Source organism: Galleria mellonella, unplaced genomic scaffold (assembly GCF_026898425.1).
Source record: "Galleria mellonella isolate WM207_F2 unplaced genomic scaffold, CSIRO_AGI_GalMel_v1 utg63, whole genome shotgun sequence".
NCBI classification, from domain to species: Eukaryota; Metazoa; Arthropoda; class Insecta; order Lepidoptera; family Pyralidae; genus Galleria; species Galleria mellonella.
Genome location: NW_026442130.1, coordinates 11,816,608 through 11,833,497, shown reverse-complemented (window position 1 = coordinate 11,833,497; position 16,890 = coordinate 11,816,608). Strand labels below are relative to the sequence as shown.

Here is a 16,890-nt window from a genome sequence, read left to right as displayed (position 1 = left end):
TTAAGATAAGATAAGAAGTAGTAATGATAAGATAAGGAAAACTATGATTCTTTATCAAATATATATGTACTTAAGAAATATAGACATGAGACATCTGTACAAATATTTTTAATTAAGTTAATATGTCTTTTACGTACCCTTTCCAAATTATTAAACGCATATCTGGCCATCTTCTATTATAGCCATAGGTGTGGCTGCAGTAACCTGAATGCTCTTGTTCTTTGTTTAGAATTGGAACGCAGGGGGCGCTCGACAGCAGCTGCCTTCACATCGGTTCTGACAGCCAGAAACACGATTCTGAACATTGTACGCAGTCGGGGTCTGTCATTGACCGGTGACGCACGTGTTCCCGTCGTGTACAGAGCCAACGTCAAAACTTTCTTACGTGAAATCAATGGATATAACCTAACTAATCGCGCGTTTGACAATAAAAAACTAATAAAATGTAATTTTTCCACTTGTAGAAGCCGAATGGGTTGTAAACGTGTTTTACAGTGACGTGTTAGTTTATGTGCCAAGTATGTGAATTTATTAGTGCATTGTGTGTTGTGCTACAAAAAAAAAGGAGATATGAGTATCCAAAAGTGTCTACTGGATAACTCCAGCCGGATGATAAAGGCGATGTCCACGGCAAAATCCAGCAACAGCGAAGTAAAAACGGTAAGTTTTTGTAAACGACAGTACATATATCGCGTAATATTCGCGTGTAACGAAGGAAATGAATAGAGGTTATCTATGTACCAACTAAATTGTAACTAATTAACTTCGTATTGTAAAACTTATGGCCGTAATATTCCTCTCTTGACGCAGTTTTATTAATAACAATTAGTTAAATTGACGTTTATGAAATAGTAAAGCGTGTCGCTCGATACGTAATATTTACATACGTATTCGTCGAACAATCGATAGGTATGAATTAATCGATTTAAGTTAGTCAACAACTCAACTTCGATGAAATAAATTCATCATTAACTAAATTGCTGTGACATTCCACTGTGATGCTAACTGTGTGAAATTCATCAGCCGTTAAGATAATTTTGTATTGATCGGAATTTATTTTAATTAAACGATAATTTGTCAGTTACATTGTTATTGCCCTGCGGTGTCCGGTAGATACTGAGTAATTTGTGAAAAACGAGGTCCTTAAGGGGGAATGATATTGTTTAAAAATATTCGTTATAATTGGCAATTACAGAATTTGTCAGCTTGAATTTTTTATTTTTTACCCCATCGTTAATGAAAGGAGAGTAATGCTTTTAAGCGACTTTCAAAACGTTATTTATATATAAAATAGATTTTTTTTTTGTATATTTTATGCGATATCTTTGTCAATTGGAGCTGGTTATACAAAAAAATTGCCAGTTGTATAAAAAAAAAGTTTTTTATACAACTTAGAATGGCAAACAAGCTGACGGCCCACCTAATGGAAAGTGGTAACCGTCGCCTATAGACATGAGCAGTACCATGGACATAACAGAGTATACTGTTTCGCCCATGATACCACCCATGTGTTGTCATTCCTGAGGACTCAGGTGTTATTCCTCCGTACATATGGTCATATGGTCAACTCAGCAAATGTGCCTGTATTCTGTATGAACTACTTAGCTCCAATTATGAACCGATTTTGATAATTCTTTTAGCAAACGTTTGAGTTTCTTCTTGTGGTCGTATATTGATATTGTCCTGGTCGATATACTTGCTAGCTGTTTTTTTGTGATAGAAATTCTACTTGTTCTAGTGTGAATTTCTTGTAATATGTAAAATGGAATGGTACTTAATCCTGCTTATGCGAGGGAGAAAAGGGATTGTTACTACACCCTATCAGGTCGACCTCCACGCGATTCCCTCAGGAAGCCATCGTGATTAATTCTTGTCGAATTGTTCACGATGAGCCGACTGACCTGTCTTCATCCTCAACTATCATCTATTACTGGTGTCTCGCCAGCGTATACCGATAGCGCAGGAGATGTTACCATTCCATTTTTACCCATTAAAAAAATCCTATCTGTGCCATCGGTATATGCTGAAGGAGCACTAGCGTGATATGATAGGTGAGAATGAAAGCAGGTTACTTTAGCTCATTGTGATGAATTCGCTAGGAATTAAACACTATAGTTTCCAAGGGGTTTCAATTTGCCAGGGCGGGAGGAAGGGATTGTTAGTAATGCGGATAGCCAGTCTCATTGCTAGTAATATACCCTGTCAGGTCGACTTCCACATGGTTCCCCTCCAGGATTGCCAAATCATCGCACTGTCCAGTGCTGAAGTGCTAAAATCTATTTATTAATGGAATGGTTATTCCGTCTACGCTGGCGGTATACGCTGGCGGGGATTCCAGGTGTATACATCACGATAAGCTAACTAAACTGTTTTCATTCTCATCTATAATTCCCCACTGGTGCCCTGGGCTACTAATCCCCACTACTAGCAATCCCTCCCTCCCCCAGTAACCTAATATTTTAATTTGTTAGTAAAATTGCTCTTTTATAGACCACAATAATCTGGATTTATGGGGGGAAAGGGATTGTTAGTAATGGAGACTGAGAATCCCATTGCTGGCAATATACCCAACCAGGTCGACCACCTCGCGGTTCTTACTAATAACTATCATGGTTAATTCCTGATGAATTCATCATGATGGGCTAACTGGCCTGTTTTCATTCTCATCTATCACCCTTCACTGGTGCTCCGCCAGCGTATCCCGTTACCGCAGGCGGGATTACCGTACCATTTTCACCCATCTAAAAAAAATTTGGATTTATGTAATGTGTAATTTGTAAACCTGAGTAGATATCAAGAGTGGGAACATTTGCTAATAAAACTTTATTTAGGCTCTACTTATCCTTATAATCCTGGATGTTATATCGTTTTATATGTTGTTGCTATGAGTCAGCTTTACGGCATGTTGCTCTACAGAGCAATTATTTATTGTTGATTGTATTATCTTTCAGCTGTGAGCCTTACTTCATCGTCACGTTCGTTGTTCAGATTTTCATGTATTTCATTATTTAGTAAATCAGGGCATATTTGTTTTATTCCTTAATATAGATATATTGGGGAGAAAGGGATTGTTAGTAATGGAGTCTAAGAATCCAATTGCTAGCAATATACCCAACCAGGTCGACCTCCTCGCGGTTCCCCCTGGAAACTATCATGGTTAATTGATGAATTCATCATGATAGGCTAACTGGCCTGTTTTCATTCTCATCAATCACCCTTCACTGGAGCTCCGCCAGCGTATCCCGTTAGCGCAGGCGGGGTTACGATTCCATTTTCACCCATCAAAAAAAAATATAGATATATTTTTTTTAATGGATGATGAATGGAGTGATAACCCCGCATGCGCTATCGGTATACGCTGACGGGGCACCATTGAGGTAGGTGAATAATGAAAAAAGGCAGGTCAGTCAGCCCGTCGTGATGAATACACCTGGAACTCAGCACGATGGTTTCCAGGGGGAACCGCGTGGAGGTCAACCTGACAGGGTATATTGCTGGCAATGGGACTAGTAGCCCGCATTACTAACGATCCCTTTCCCCTCAATATAGATATTGACGCAAATTACATATTAATAAACTCCTTTATATAGTTTGACTACCAATTACAATGTTAGTTCAAATAACTGGGTGAATTTACAGGGTACAGACGAATAACATCTGAGTCCTCAGGAATGGCAACGCATGGGGGTTTTCATGGGCGAAATAGTATACTCTGTTATGTCCATAGTACTGCTCATGTCTATAGGCGACGGTTACCACGTTCCATCAGGTGGGCCGTCAGCTTGTTTGCCATTCTAAGTTGTATAAAAAAAAAACAGATCTACATACACGTGTCATTTAAATATTTACAAAAATTAATGAGACGATATATTTCAATATCATCATGATGATGATGCTTTAGTTTTTAACTTTGTACTGCTGAACATAAGCATTTACCATTAGGGGCGTTTTGCCAGTAGTTGCCACACTTGGTAAGCGGGTTGGCAACTGCAGTTAGGCTTTTAGAGATGTTTTAAGAGGTACACTGCTGTCCATTCATCGCTCTCTCTTAGTTGGCTCTTACAACATCCACGGGAAAGGAAAGTGGTAGTCTATTCTATGCCGGGACGCGACATATGCTCAGTGGTAAATATATTAATCATTAAATTTAAATATAAATCATCTTTTGATTGGTAATTATATATTTTTATTAAAAAGTAATAAATAAACGCGCAACTAATAGGCGAAAATGACTTTTGTTTGCTTACAACCGTCCAGTCGGAAACCAATAGTTTCAATTGAATTCCCCCATTATTTCTGTCTCTTTTCTACTATTCTGCGTTGTATTGTATTTAAATTATATTTTATTTTCTAATCTTTAAATAATAAATAGGAATTCAAGTACTAGAATTCAACAAGGCAAACTCTTGAAAAAAAATCTGTACTAAAAACAAGGTACCAAGTTGAAAACCTTGGGATATACCTGAGGTAACAGGTACAAAGTTAAACGTAAATCCTTTTAAGTCTACTACCTGGGATCTATCACGTAACTTGATTAAAACTAGCTACGTAGAGCGTCACGTGTACCGCAGATATTATCAAGTCTACTCATTAATATAGGACGGGAAATTATATCAAATGCTTTTAAGAAATCGTTTTATACGGTATTAATTTTACAACCTTTTTTTTACATTACATCTAAAACAATGTTGGACGGTTGACTTTGTACAAAAGTCGATTGCTTGGGTACCTCTGTCCCATTCGTGTTTCTACCGTGAAGCAGTTGTGTTTGCATGGCTGTGTTTCGGTTTGAAGGATGGGATATGGCGTGAATTTACAGGGTACAGAGGAATAACACACATAATGTTATGTCCATGGTACTGCTCATGTCTATAGGCGACGGTTACCACTTTCGATCAGGTGGGCCGTCATCTTATTTGCCATTCTAAGTTGTATAAAAAAAAATATCGGGAAATTGCGTAAACTACATTCCATAGACAATTTGTAGATTCTTATTGCTTGATTATTACGCAGAGAGTGAGATCTTTTCATAAAAATAAATTTTTCGGTAAATTTTAATAAAAATAGCATAAACACAGTACGTTCGTTTCTTTTACCCATCACCTTGTTCTGAAAGAATTACAGATAAGAAAGTATAGTAAAACATTATCTACAATAATACAATTTTTATCTACAGTAATACCGGCAGACTTGTATTACTTAATCGATGAATTATACGAAATGAATCGTTTTATGATTTGTATAAAATAGCCATTTTATCCGCCTGAAGACTGTTCATTTAATCGCTAGATTGAAGGGCGGACGGAATCATCAGCGATGTTTTATGAGCTCTGTAATCTACTCGAATATTTATACGCTGTCAAGTAACTTTTTGCTAATCAGATGTGCGTTCAAGTTAAACGTTTCAAATATATTTGTAATCATAAAAAATAGAGACTTATGCGGTATGTCATAGGGTCTACTTTCACATATACGATAGGTGACTTAAGCTCTTCTTTGTTTAAAATAAATTCTCATAATAAGAAATGTTACATCTTGCACCAAATGTGACTTTGTCGAAGCAGTTTCAATACTGTTACTTACATCAGTTCTATCCGTTATTTCTGTTCTGTGCTAGTAAGTTCGGTTTATTTCCCCGTCAAATTAATGTAAGTGCCTTTAACTAAACAATTGAGGCTTAGAGACTAGCTGGAAAAAATCTAGTCACTTCTCACGTATGAGTGTAACCGTGTGAAGACTACTCGACTGCTTACGTCTTCAGAAGTTAAAAATAGGTTAGATATTTTTAACTGCAAAGAACCAGTAACAGTATTCTGTAATACATACATATATATTATCATAAAATAAAATATCAGCATTACTAACAATTGATAAAGTGTTGTTGCCGGCTTCATGTTGAGATAGTAACCTTTTGGTTATTTCTTTTTCTACTGTGCTCGTACTTATGATTTTTGTACTTTTCAATTTACTTCGAAAAGAAAGTGGTTCTCAATTCGCTTGCATTTTTTTATGTTTTTTTTTATACCACTAAGCTGGCAGACGGTATACGGCCCACCTGATGGTAAGTGGTTACCGTAGCCTATGAACGCCTGCAATACCAGAGGTATTACGCGCGCGTTGCCGACCCTGAAGAAACCTCTTTACCCCTCTTTTGAAGAACCCCTTGCTGTAGTCTCTTGGGAAAACCTCGGCAGGGAGTTCATTCCATAACCTGAGTGTTCGTGGGAGAAAACATCTCTGAAACCGCGTTGTACGCGACCATTTAGGCTGTAGAGAATGAGGGTGAACTCTCTATCGATGGCGAGCCGTACGATGATAGAAAGTGGCCGTAGGCATCATATTGAACAATGCCTCTGAGATATTATGTTTGTTACTTGCTTTTTATGTTTGTTTGTTGTTAACCGATTTGGAAAATTTTATCTTTTTTTTTTTATGCAACTTAGAATGAGACTGACGGCCCACCTGATGGAAAGTGGTAACCGTCGCCTATAGACATGAGCAGTACCATGGACATAGCAGACTATACTGTTTCACCCATGATACCCCGCATGGGTTGCCATTCCTGAGGACTCAGGTGTTATTCCTCTGTACCCTGTAAATTCACGCCATATCCCACCCTTCAAACCGAAACACAGTCATGCAAACACAACTGCTTCACTTATCTTATTTGAAAGGATATACTTATATATTGGTCTCATAGAAATTTTATCAAAATTAGATGAACAGTTTTGTTTTTAAATTCAAATTACTAGTTTTACCACAACTGAGGTTGGTTTTTTGTGGAACCCAATCATATTATCATGTGAAATTGTATTTATACCCAATAAGTGTTTTCTATACAATTCTATTACATTTATTTATTTATTGGTAACACTTATTTACTGAAGAAGCACAAACAATTTTGAATCCCCACACTTACTCGTGAAGCAGTTGTGTTTACTTGGCTGTATTTCAGTTTGAAAGGTGGGATATAGCAGTGAATTTACAAGGTAACAGAGGAATAACACCTGAGTCCTCAGGAATGGCAACGTATGGGGGGTATTATGTGCGAAACAGTATACTCTGTCCATGGTACTGCTCATGTCTATAGGCGACGGTTACAACTTTCCATCAAATGGGCCGTCAGCTTGTTTGCCATTCTAAGTTGCATAAAAAAAACTTAATAGCTAAGACACACCATGTTAGGAATATGAAATGGGAGTCGTATGGGAGGCTCAAAAGTTTTGCCATTTTTCGGCCCATGTGTCTTTGGAGAAATTTGACAGTTTCACTGCTATAAAAGTCGTTTAAAAGTATGGTAATGATTTCGAATTGTACTTGTATAATCTACAAAGTATTTGAAAGTAAATCCTTAGTTTTACACATAAAGGGAACTGATCCCATAGGTGCTTGTGTCCCTTGCTACCTTTTTTTGGCTTAATATAGAATTTGATTTTAAGCCTCAGTTCACATGGATCCACAATTAGAATCCACATGTGTTTCCAGGAATACTTTTTTCTTTTATTTTAATCCACAAAAGTGGATTCTTCTATAATTGTCTTTGTTCATAAATTTAGAAAGATAGCTTGAAGCTTTAGAATAGAGTGAATATAGAATAGGTATATGACAGACTGGTACCAGAGTTTGGTGGTCATTATTCAAACATAATTTGAAATACGTTTGACATTACGCCATGTTAGCTCTTGTCATAAGTAAATAGTATCGTGTATGGAATATAGTATATGTCGACATATTTAATATTATAAGGAAAATATTAACATGTCTACTTGATTGATTTACACACAAACATGTTACTGAGTGACATTATCAATCATATAATGTATTATGTTTATTTTATACAAAAACAGTATAATAACGTAGTGGGGAAAATCTTAAAATATAAATCCAGGTAGATAAAACTGGAATGAATCTGGGTGCAATGGAAATATTTTTTAAATTATGCTTAAATTATAACCGTCACGTTTCGTTTATACGTTATATACGTTAAAGTAAATTTAATTAATGTTATTTTTATTATTATGTGAAGTTGTAATGTTTATTCGTAAATAATTGGTTTTTTATGCTACTAGAAATTTGAAATTAAATTATATAAAACTTTTGTTTTAAATATTTGTACGCTTGACTTAAGTAGATTTTGTAAGGTACTTTTAATTTGTAAGATCTAATGTTTTATACCCAAAATCATAGCAAATAGAATAATTATTATTATATTTAATTTTTGAATAGTAGGTATAAAAATATGGCAACGTAACATTTATCCGTCATTTTAAAAAAGCAGACAATTTTCAATGTTACTGATTGATAATTCTATTGTAAAAGTTATAAGTAATTAAAATGTTAATCATAGAAAAAGTTGCATATAAATCGACTACTAAAAATTTTACACCTAACTACATATTTGGCTTCGGCATTTATCAATTATTTTTTTGTCAACAAAATATAAATTTACAATGGCAATTTTATAACAGTATTATTACTTGATTGACGTATTAATTCGCTAGTAGGGCACGTTTTAAATATTCAATCAGAAATATAGAAAAAAATGCAATTATTCTTAAAATTTGACATATAATTCGGACGTTGCCACACTTCGATAGGCTTCCGTATGCACGATCTTAATTTTGGCGGATTTTGACGTTGGTAAAATGAGCATTTTACTGACCGATCATTTGCGCATTTACTTTTTTGTACATTACGCAGCAAATCCATTTATGGGCCGATATAATTTACATTTGACAAACATTTTTGTCAAATGTAAATTGGTTTTACAAACGGAAACATATTTCTTATTTAGGGCGTAAGGATATTTTCTCGTGGGACCAGAACTGTTATATAAAATTATGTTCTCTTTCCACCTTATTTGCCGTATTTTCCTTGATATTATTTATAAACTGTGGTTGGTTTAGGATTCAATTATGAATTTTCATTACCATGCTGCGTAATTGAAAAATGTCAATGTGTTTTTTATATTATAAATGAACATTTTAAAAATATTTTATACAATATCTAATAAATTATTGGTCCCCGTGTTTCTGAGAAATAAAAAACATATTTTTCATTGTTTACGTCATATCTTAGTGAATTATTATCGATAAAGTAATGAATATGGTCCCGGCTTATAAGGGCCATCCCTTCCTTTTCCATGGATGTCGTAAAAGGCAACTAACAGAGTTTAATGGTCGACGGATGGGCAGCAGCGTCCTTCTTAAAATATTCTCAAAGCCAATCTGTGATTGTCAAGCAGATTGGCTTTGAGAATATTTTAAGAATTCCGCTAAGTATAGCAACTACTAGCAAAACCCTCCAAGGGGGAGGCCTTTGTTCAACAGTAGACAGTTAAGAGCTGATCTGATGATGATGAATCAGTAATAATCTGGTATATTTATAGTATATTAGTGTACAAAAGTAGATTGCTTTGTTTTTGCATGGCTGTGTTTCGGTTTGAAGGGTGGGATATGGCGTGAATTTACTGGGTACAGAGGAATAACACCTGAGTCCTTAGGAACGGCAACGCATGGGAGTATCATGGGCGAAACAGTCCATGATACTGCTCATGTCTATAGGCGACGGTTACCACTTTCCATCGACGGAGCATGCTCTGATTTAAAACCTTTGAATGCTGGTGTCCCGCAAGGCTGTGTACTATCTCCGACTCTGTTTCTTCTGCATATCAATGATATGTTACAGATAAGTAATATTCATTGCTATGCAGACGACAGTACAGGAGATACATTATATACCGGTCATGCAAAGATCTCGCGGGCACATACCGATGAGTGCCGGAATAGACTTGTGTCTGAAATCGAAACTTCACTCCATCAAGTTTCGATCTGGGGTGAATAAAATCTTGTCCAATTTAACCCCAAAAAGACACAAGTCTGCGCGTTTACCGCAAAAAAGACGCCGTTTGTCGTATCTCCTCACTTTCAGGGCACTTCCCTTGATAAAAAGTCGAGTCTAGGAATTCTGGGCGTTGATATATCTTGCGACGTCCAGTTTTGCGGTCATCTGGAGGAGAAGGCTAAGATAGCTTCCAAAAAGTTAGGAGTGCTCAATAGGGTGAGACGATATTTCATACCAGAACACCGCCTGAAATTATATAAAGCCCAAGTCAGGCCGCATATGGAATACTGTTCTCACCTGTGGGCAGGAGCGCCACAGTACCAACTCCTTCCGTTAGACCGCATTCAAAGTCGGGCGGCTCGAATTATCGATAGTCAACGCCTTACTGTCCGACTTGACCCACTGAAACTGCGCAGAGATGTTGCATCTCTGTGCATCTTCTACCGAATTTATCATGGGGAGTGTTCTGAGGAATTGTTCGGATTGATACCTGCTGCTGATTTTCACCACCGTACAACTCGCCACAAACTAAAGTTTCATCCCAATCATCTGGACGAGTGGCGGTCTTCCACCGTGCGTTTTTCAAGGCACTTTCTTCCACGCACAACCATTCTTTGGAATCAACTTCCAGCAGCAGTATTTCCGAACCGATACGACAACATAACCTTCAAGAAAAGAGTATATTCCTTTTTAAAAGGCCGGCAGCACACCTGCAATGCCGCTGGTGTTGTGGGTGATCATGGGCGGCGGTAGTCACTTACCATCAGGTGATCCGCATGCTCGTTTGCCCCGTGTTGTAAAAAAAAAAAAAGGTGGGCCGTCAGCTTGTTCGCCATTCTGAGTTGTATAAAAAAAAGAAACATCTATGGATCATAAAATAAAATATACTTTCAGTAGTTTATATTTTGCGAAGTAAACTATAATTTATTTTGTACAGAAAACAAAATTATATACCTACAACGAAACGAACAAGTTTCACTCTCTCTTCACGAATTCTATTAAAATAAATCTCAAATTGTATTTCTATGCAAATGAAACAAACCTAGCATAAGCCTCCTTCAATTGTTCTAAATTTCCATAATTAAAATTTTTAATAAAATCCTGCCGTGTGTAGAATAACTAGAATATTAATTAAGCAGTATTCAATAACTTTTTTTTTTATATATATAATAGCGTATTTTAATATTGTTATAGGTAATAAGGGTTAATAAAAAAAGGGCCTAATAAAGATATTCGTAACTGGCTAACGTGTATAAAATAGCTCTGCTCCATTGTTTCTGTCTAACCTAATAAGAGACAGACTTTACTGATTGTACCAATATAATAACATTGTAACTAGACAATATCTATCATGGGAATTAAAGATATATATATATATACATATACATATATATATATACAATGTATGTACATGTATATATATATATATATATATATATATATATATACAAGAAAAAATAATATGTGTTCTCTTAATAAGAACATTCGAGTTCGAAACAATAATTTTGAGATTTTTAGTGTCTGTATGTTTGTTCCGGCGTCACGCGAAAACTATTGCACTAAATTGAATGCAGTTATCACAGTTCTGTTCCTGAACTTCAAACTTAAAATCTGGTGTATCTTGATACGTCATCTGGAAGTAATCTGTTTTACTGGGTTTTCTACTTCTAAAATCCACGCTACATTCTAGCTTACATATATTAGCATTTTGCCCACTACTTTTACGAAGTTTAATATAAGAATAATCTAGTATTTTTTTATATAACTTAGAATGGCAAACAAGCTGACGGCCCACCTGATGGAAAGTGGTACCCGTCGCCTATAGACATGAGCAGTATCATGGACATAACAGAATATACTGTTTCGCCCATGATACCCCCCATGCGTTGCCATTCCTGAGGACTCAGGTGTTATTTCTCTGTACCCAGTAAAGTCACGCCATATCCCACTCTTCAAACTGAAACACCTATGTGGTCTATTCTATGTCGGGACCTACCCGGCGATGTACCTATATATTTGTTTGTAATTAGGTATTATATCTCTTCATTTAAACGGTAGGCTTATTGATTACTCTAACAAATAAAGTACGTTCAAATTTTTAAAATTACTACAAATTTTCTTTCTAACCAAACAATATCACTATGCTCTTGTACAAAAGTTGTTGACGTTGCATGTGAAGTATATATAATTATAATTGCTTTGGTGGCTTAGTTGAGTGACATGTGAGTCGCATGATAACTGATAGCTAAGCCAAAATTTGTACGTATCTTGTCGCTAGGGGGTTGAAATACATATATACTATATATCATAAATATGATCGCCAATTACATCTCGAATTTCAATAAGAATAATTGTTTAATTGCTTATTAATGCATCATGAGTTAACATCATCTGTCTATACTTATAATAAATCTGTAGAGAGGTCAATTCGGTACATGAAATATATTTCCTACATTTATTTATATGTAAAATTTTTGTCTGTCTGTCTGTATGCTCGTTATAGAAACAAAAACAACTCGACGGATTTTAACGAAACTTGCTACAATTATTCTTCATTCTTCAAATTCAAAGAGATTGTTAGTAATAGTTACCCACTGTTGAACATAAGCAATAAATTAGATTTGCATACAATTTTAAGGCACTTAAACAGATGCCAAAAAGTTTTGTCACATGGCCCTTATAATGTTAAATGTCTGTTTAAAGCAAATAAGTATTTCATTTTATTTAAGACTCCCGCGTAAACTGCCATAAGGAACGGTCCTGAGCCACCTGCATCCACTTACTCGCTGCAATGCATTTGAGAACGTCACTCTGTCACTAGTGGGGGGTCGTCCTACACTATGTTATATAGAGACCCATTCAATTAGGTGGTTCTCACTGTAGGCGTCTATAGTGTTCCCTAATATGAAATCAATAGTTTTAACTCAGTATAATTATAATGTAGGTGGTAATTTATTAGTTTCGATATATAATTTATATATTTTCTACTATATATATATATATATATTTTGTTTTTTTTGAGTCTATCGACATTTTTCATCTATAATATATATATATATATATATATATATATATATATATATATATATATATATATATATATATATATATATTAATATAGATTATTGGATTATATTTGCTTCAATCGAATTATCGATTAATAATACAATCGATACTCAACAAATAACATATAAGATAACAAACTATACGTTACATGCTTAGTTATGGAGATATTTGAAAATTTAATGAAGCGAGAGCGAGAGAGATGAATTTAATCTTTTTCATAATAAATAAAGATTGTGTCCTACAAAAAACAAACGACATTAATTGTGTTCAAAATTCAAATTCACTTTAAAACCAGTTATTCTAATTTAAAAACTATGGATACGATTTTAATAAAATGTCTAATCTGTAAATCCTTTCATATAAAAAAAAATAACTCCAAATCGGTTTAGAATTAACGGAGTTATGAGGTAATAAACATTAAAAGAAATAAACACAACTACCACATTCTTTTTGAAGTCTTTTGAACGTTTCCTTCGGAACGCTTTGTCCAATAGCAGTTGAATGGCATATTTGCCCACCTGTGAGTCACATCGGATTGCGAATAACAAAAGAAGTTGTCCTGATTCCTACTGATTTAAGCGTTGAAAGATGACCAATTGACGCGTCGATTTATAGACATTATTTACCTCTGAAGAGAATCCGCAAATATATTGCACCGACGTCCGACGTCGACAGAATATATGGCTACCGATCCGTTTGCTGGTAAAACGAATAGCTGCGTTATGTTATGACCGCAATCGACAATATTTTTTTGTTCTTTTAAACGTTAGATTATTGATTTATAGGATTTCACATCTCATGTGTGAAAAGAGACTGGTATAAAATAAGTGAGATGCATTGATTAAAAAAAAAATATTAAAATTTGGTTAGAATCGAGAAAAATATTTGATAATACACACAAAATTATATAAATAAATTAAGAAACTTCTTCTTCTTAAAGTTGATTGAAAAAAATACGATACAGTCATTTGAAACTAAAAAAAAATATATTTTTCTCAAACATGCTTGGAAATGTGAGCATTATTTTGACAGTCTTTTTCGAGATAAATCAAAATTGCCGTACTGGCCAGATACATGGGGCAGCGGCCGGCAAAAGTTGTATGAAAATTCATATCTGTCGTGTTTTGCGGCCAGATAAGTGACATACTATATCTGTACAAAATCATTCATAACGTCATAGATTCTCCATCTCTACTGCTTAATTTAAATTTTAATACGAGGTACAAAGCACGTAATCCCACTCATAAATTGTTTACATTACAAGTCTACAAAAATAACACCTCTTATTACAATCCTGTGGTAAGAATGTGTCGTCATTATAATGACTTACTGCTCGACCACAAATCCATCGACATATTCGGTACAAAATATTTGATATTTAGGAAGAATTTGTTTTCTATTTTGTAGAACACGATTGAAAATATGTTTTCTTTTTTATATAGTTTTATCTTTTATATATTTATATAACATTTTAATTATTTCTTTTTATATTATGTGTTTTCTTTTAATGTATTACTCAAGCTGTGCACATAATATAATCGGATTATTACCTAGCCGAATCACAAATGTAATTATTACTTAAGTTTCTTATGGTTGTAATCTGTTTTATGTGTCAATAAAAATAAAAAAAAAAAAGATAAATTACTATGTAAACTCATATCTGTCCTGTAATTTAAAAATGGAATGACCTTTTACTTCGAAATATGGCTATCAAGGAGGTAACTAATAAAAGGTTTTATTTAAATTTCGGACCTTGCAAATAGAAAGCAGTTTGTGGAAAAAAAAACAAAGGATCATTATGGCGCATGAAAAATTATTATTGTTCGTTATTCGTCATTGAACTTAAAAAGGAAAATTGTGTTTTCGATTTCCGCGCATTGTTTGAAAAAAGTACTATACAAGCCTTGGCCACAACTAGGCACTGATGGACTCATGTATGTGTGCCTCGGCTACGCCTCGGGCCACATTTGCACGTTCGGCTATCAATGCCTCAGTTGCTGGCCGCTGCAGTAATGTATTATATAATTTAGAATTTCCTGGAATTACGTTTTTAGGTCAGATAAAGACCCCTGACACAGATGGATAACTCTTTACTTCTCAGAAGTAGAAATTAACCTAATTTAACAGGGGGAAAGGGATCGTGTTAAATTCCAGGTATATTAATTACGATGGGCTAACTGATCTGCTTGGGGGAAAAGGATTGTTAGTAATGGAGACTAAGAATCTCATTGCCAGCAATATACTCAACCAGGTCGACCTCCACGCGGTTCCTCCTGGAAACTATCATGGTTAATTCCTGATGTTTTCATCATGATGGGCTAACTGGCCTGTTTTCATTCTCATCGATCACCCTTCACTGGTGCTCCGCCAGCATATACCGTTAGCGCAGGCGGGATTACCATTCCATTTTCACCCATAAAAAAAGAACCTAATTTAATATACGAGACCTGTTTGTCACAGTATCTTCTGTTATATTTATTATACCTTTAACATCCACAGACGATGGTTACCACTTGACACATTCCGTTAAAAGGGTCGTCGGCATGTTTGGCATTTCTCGTAAATATGAATATAAAATGAAATTCTGCGAAGAGTAACATCCTCAAAAGAAATTTTTGCGTGTTGTCCACGCGTAAATTTACTACTACGTACTTCCTGTTAAATACCAGTTTGATACTTGAGAATTTACTTAGATACAGCTATAGCCTATAGCAGGGGTATGCAAGAAGTATTAATCACAATAGTTTCCAGGGAGAACCGCGTGGAGGTCGACCTGACAAGGCTTGCTAGCAAAGAAACCATTAGTCTACATTACTAACAATAACTCCCCCCCCCCCCCCCAATGGTAAACTGCCATAAGGAATGGTCCAAATCCTAATGGTAATCTATGGAGGCCAAGAAACTATAGCATGGGGTTCTTCCAAAGGGGGGTAAAGAGGTTTCTTCAGGGTTGGCAACGCACGCGTAATACCTCTGGTATTGCAGGTGTTCATAGGCTACGGTAACCACCTCAGTGGTATAAAAAAAAAGATAATGGCTGATAAAGGGGAACGAGATTTTTAGCAATGGGTTCTAACAGCCCGATTGTTAGAAATATACGCTATCAGATCGACCTCCACGTGGTACCCCCTGGAAAACATCGTGGTTAATTTCTGTTGAATTCTTAACGACAGACTGGGCCTCTAGACAAGTGGCAAGCGAATTCGTCGATGGAATCGACATCGTTAGCGAGTCCGTGAGATAGAACGAGATAGCAACGCCGGGTGACTCATTCCAACTCACGGACTCGCTAGCGATGTCGATTCGCTTGCCACTTGTCTAGAGGCCCAGTCTGTCCATCGTTAAGAATTCAACAGAAATTAACCACGATGTTTTCCAGGGGGAACCACGTGGAGTGGATCTGATAGGGTATATTGCTAACAATCGGGCTGTTAGAACCCATTGCTAAAAATCTCCTTCCCCTTTATCAGCCATTATCTTTTTTTTTAAACCACTGAGGTGGTTACCGTAGCCTATGAACACCTGCAATACCAGAGATATTACGCGTTCGTTGCCGACCCTGAATAAACGTCTTTACTAGATGCCCTGATCTGCCTCCATCCTCACCTGTCACCCTTCACTGGCGCCCCGCCAGCGTATACCGATAACGCAGGTGGAGTTACCATTCCATTTTCACCCATAAAAATACGGCTAATAAGATAATGATAATATTTTTATTAATTGACCGAGATAATGTGAATTAATCGATACTATCAATAACAAGCATAATTTAATTATAATCAGTGTTGTTATTTTCAACTATTTGCTACTATAATATTAATGTTACAATATATATATATTACAATAGTATTGAATCGATTATAAAAGAATTTATTTGATATTTAGGCAACTCTACTATAATCAAGGCCTATCACTAACTTTATAAGCTATTCGTGACATCTCGTCATAGTCGTAGAATACTGACGGATCTATATATGTAAT

At 35.5% G+C, this 16,890-nt stretch overlaps 1 protein-coding gene across 3 annotated transcripts in view; it reads left to right on the top strand.

Moving 5' to 3' along the window:
- Window positions 1-294: 294 nt before the first annotated feature.
- Window positions 295-16,890, top strand: part of LOC113521605 (transient receptor potential cation channel trpm) — a 315,620-nt gene continuing 299,024 nt past the window's right edge. For all 3 annotated transcript variants that reach the window (XM_031910044.2, XM_052899723.1, XM_052899722.1), the window contains exon 1: window positions 295-660. In XM_031910044.2, coding sequence (XP_031765904.2) covers window positions 571-660 — 90 coding nt within the window. In that variant the 5' untranslated portion in view covers window positions 295-570. The remainder of the gene's footprint in view (window positions 661-16,890) is intronic.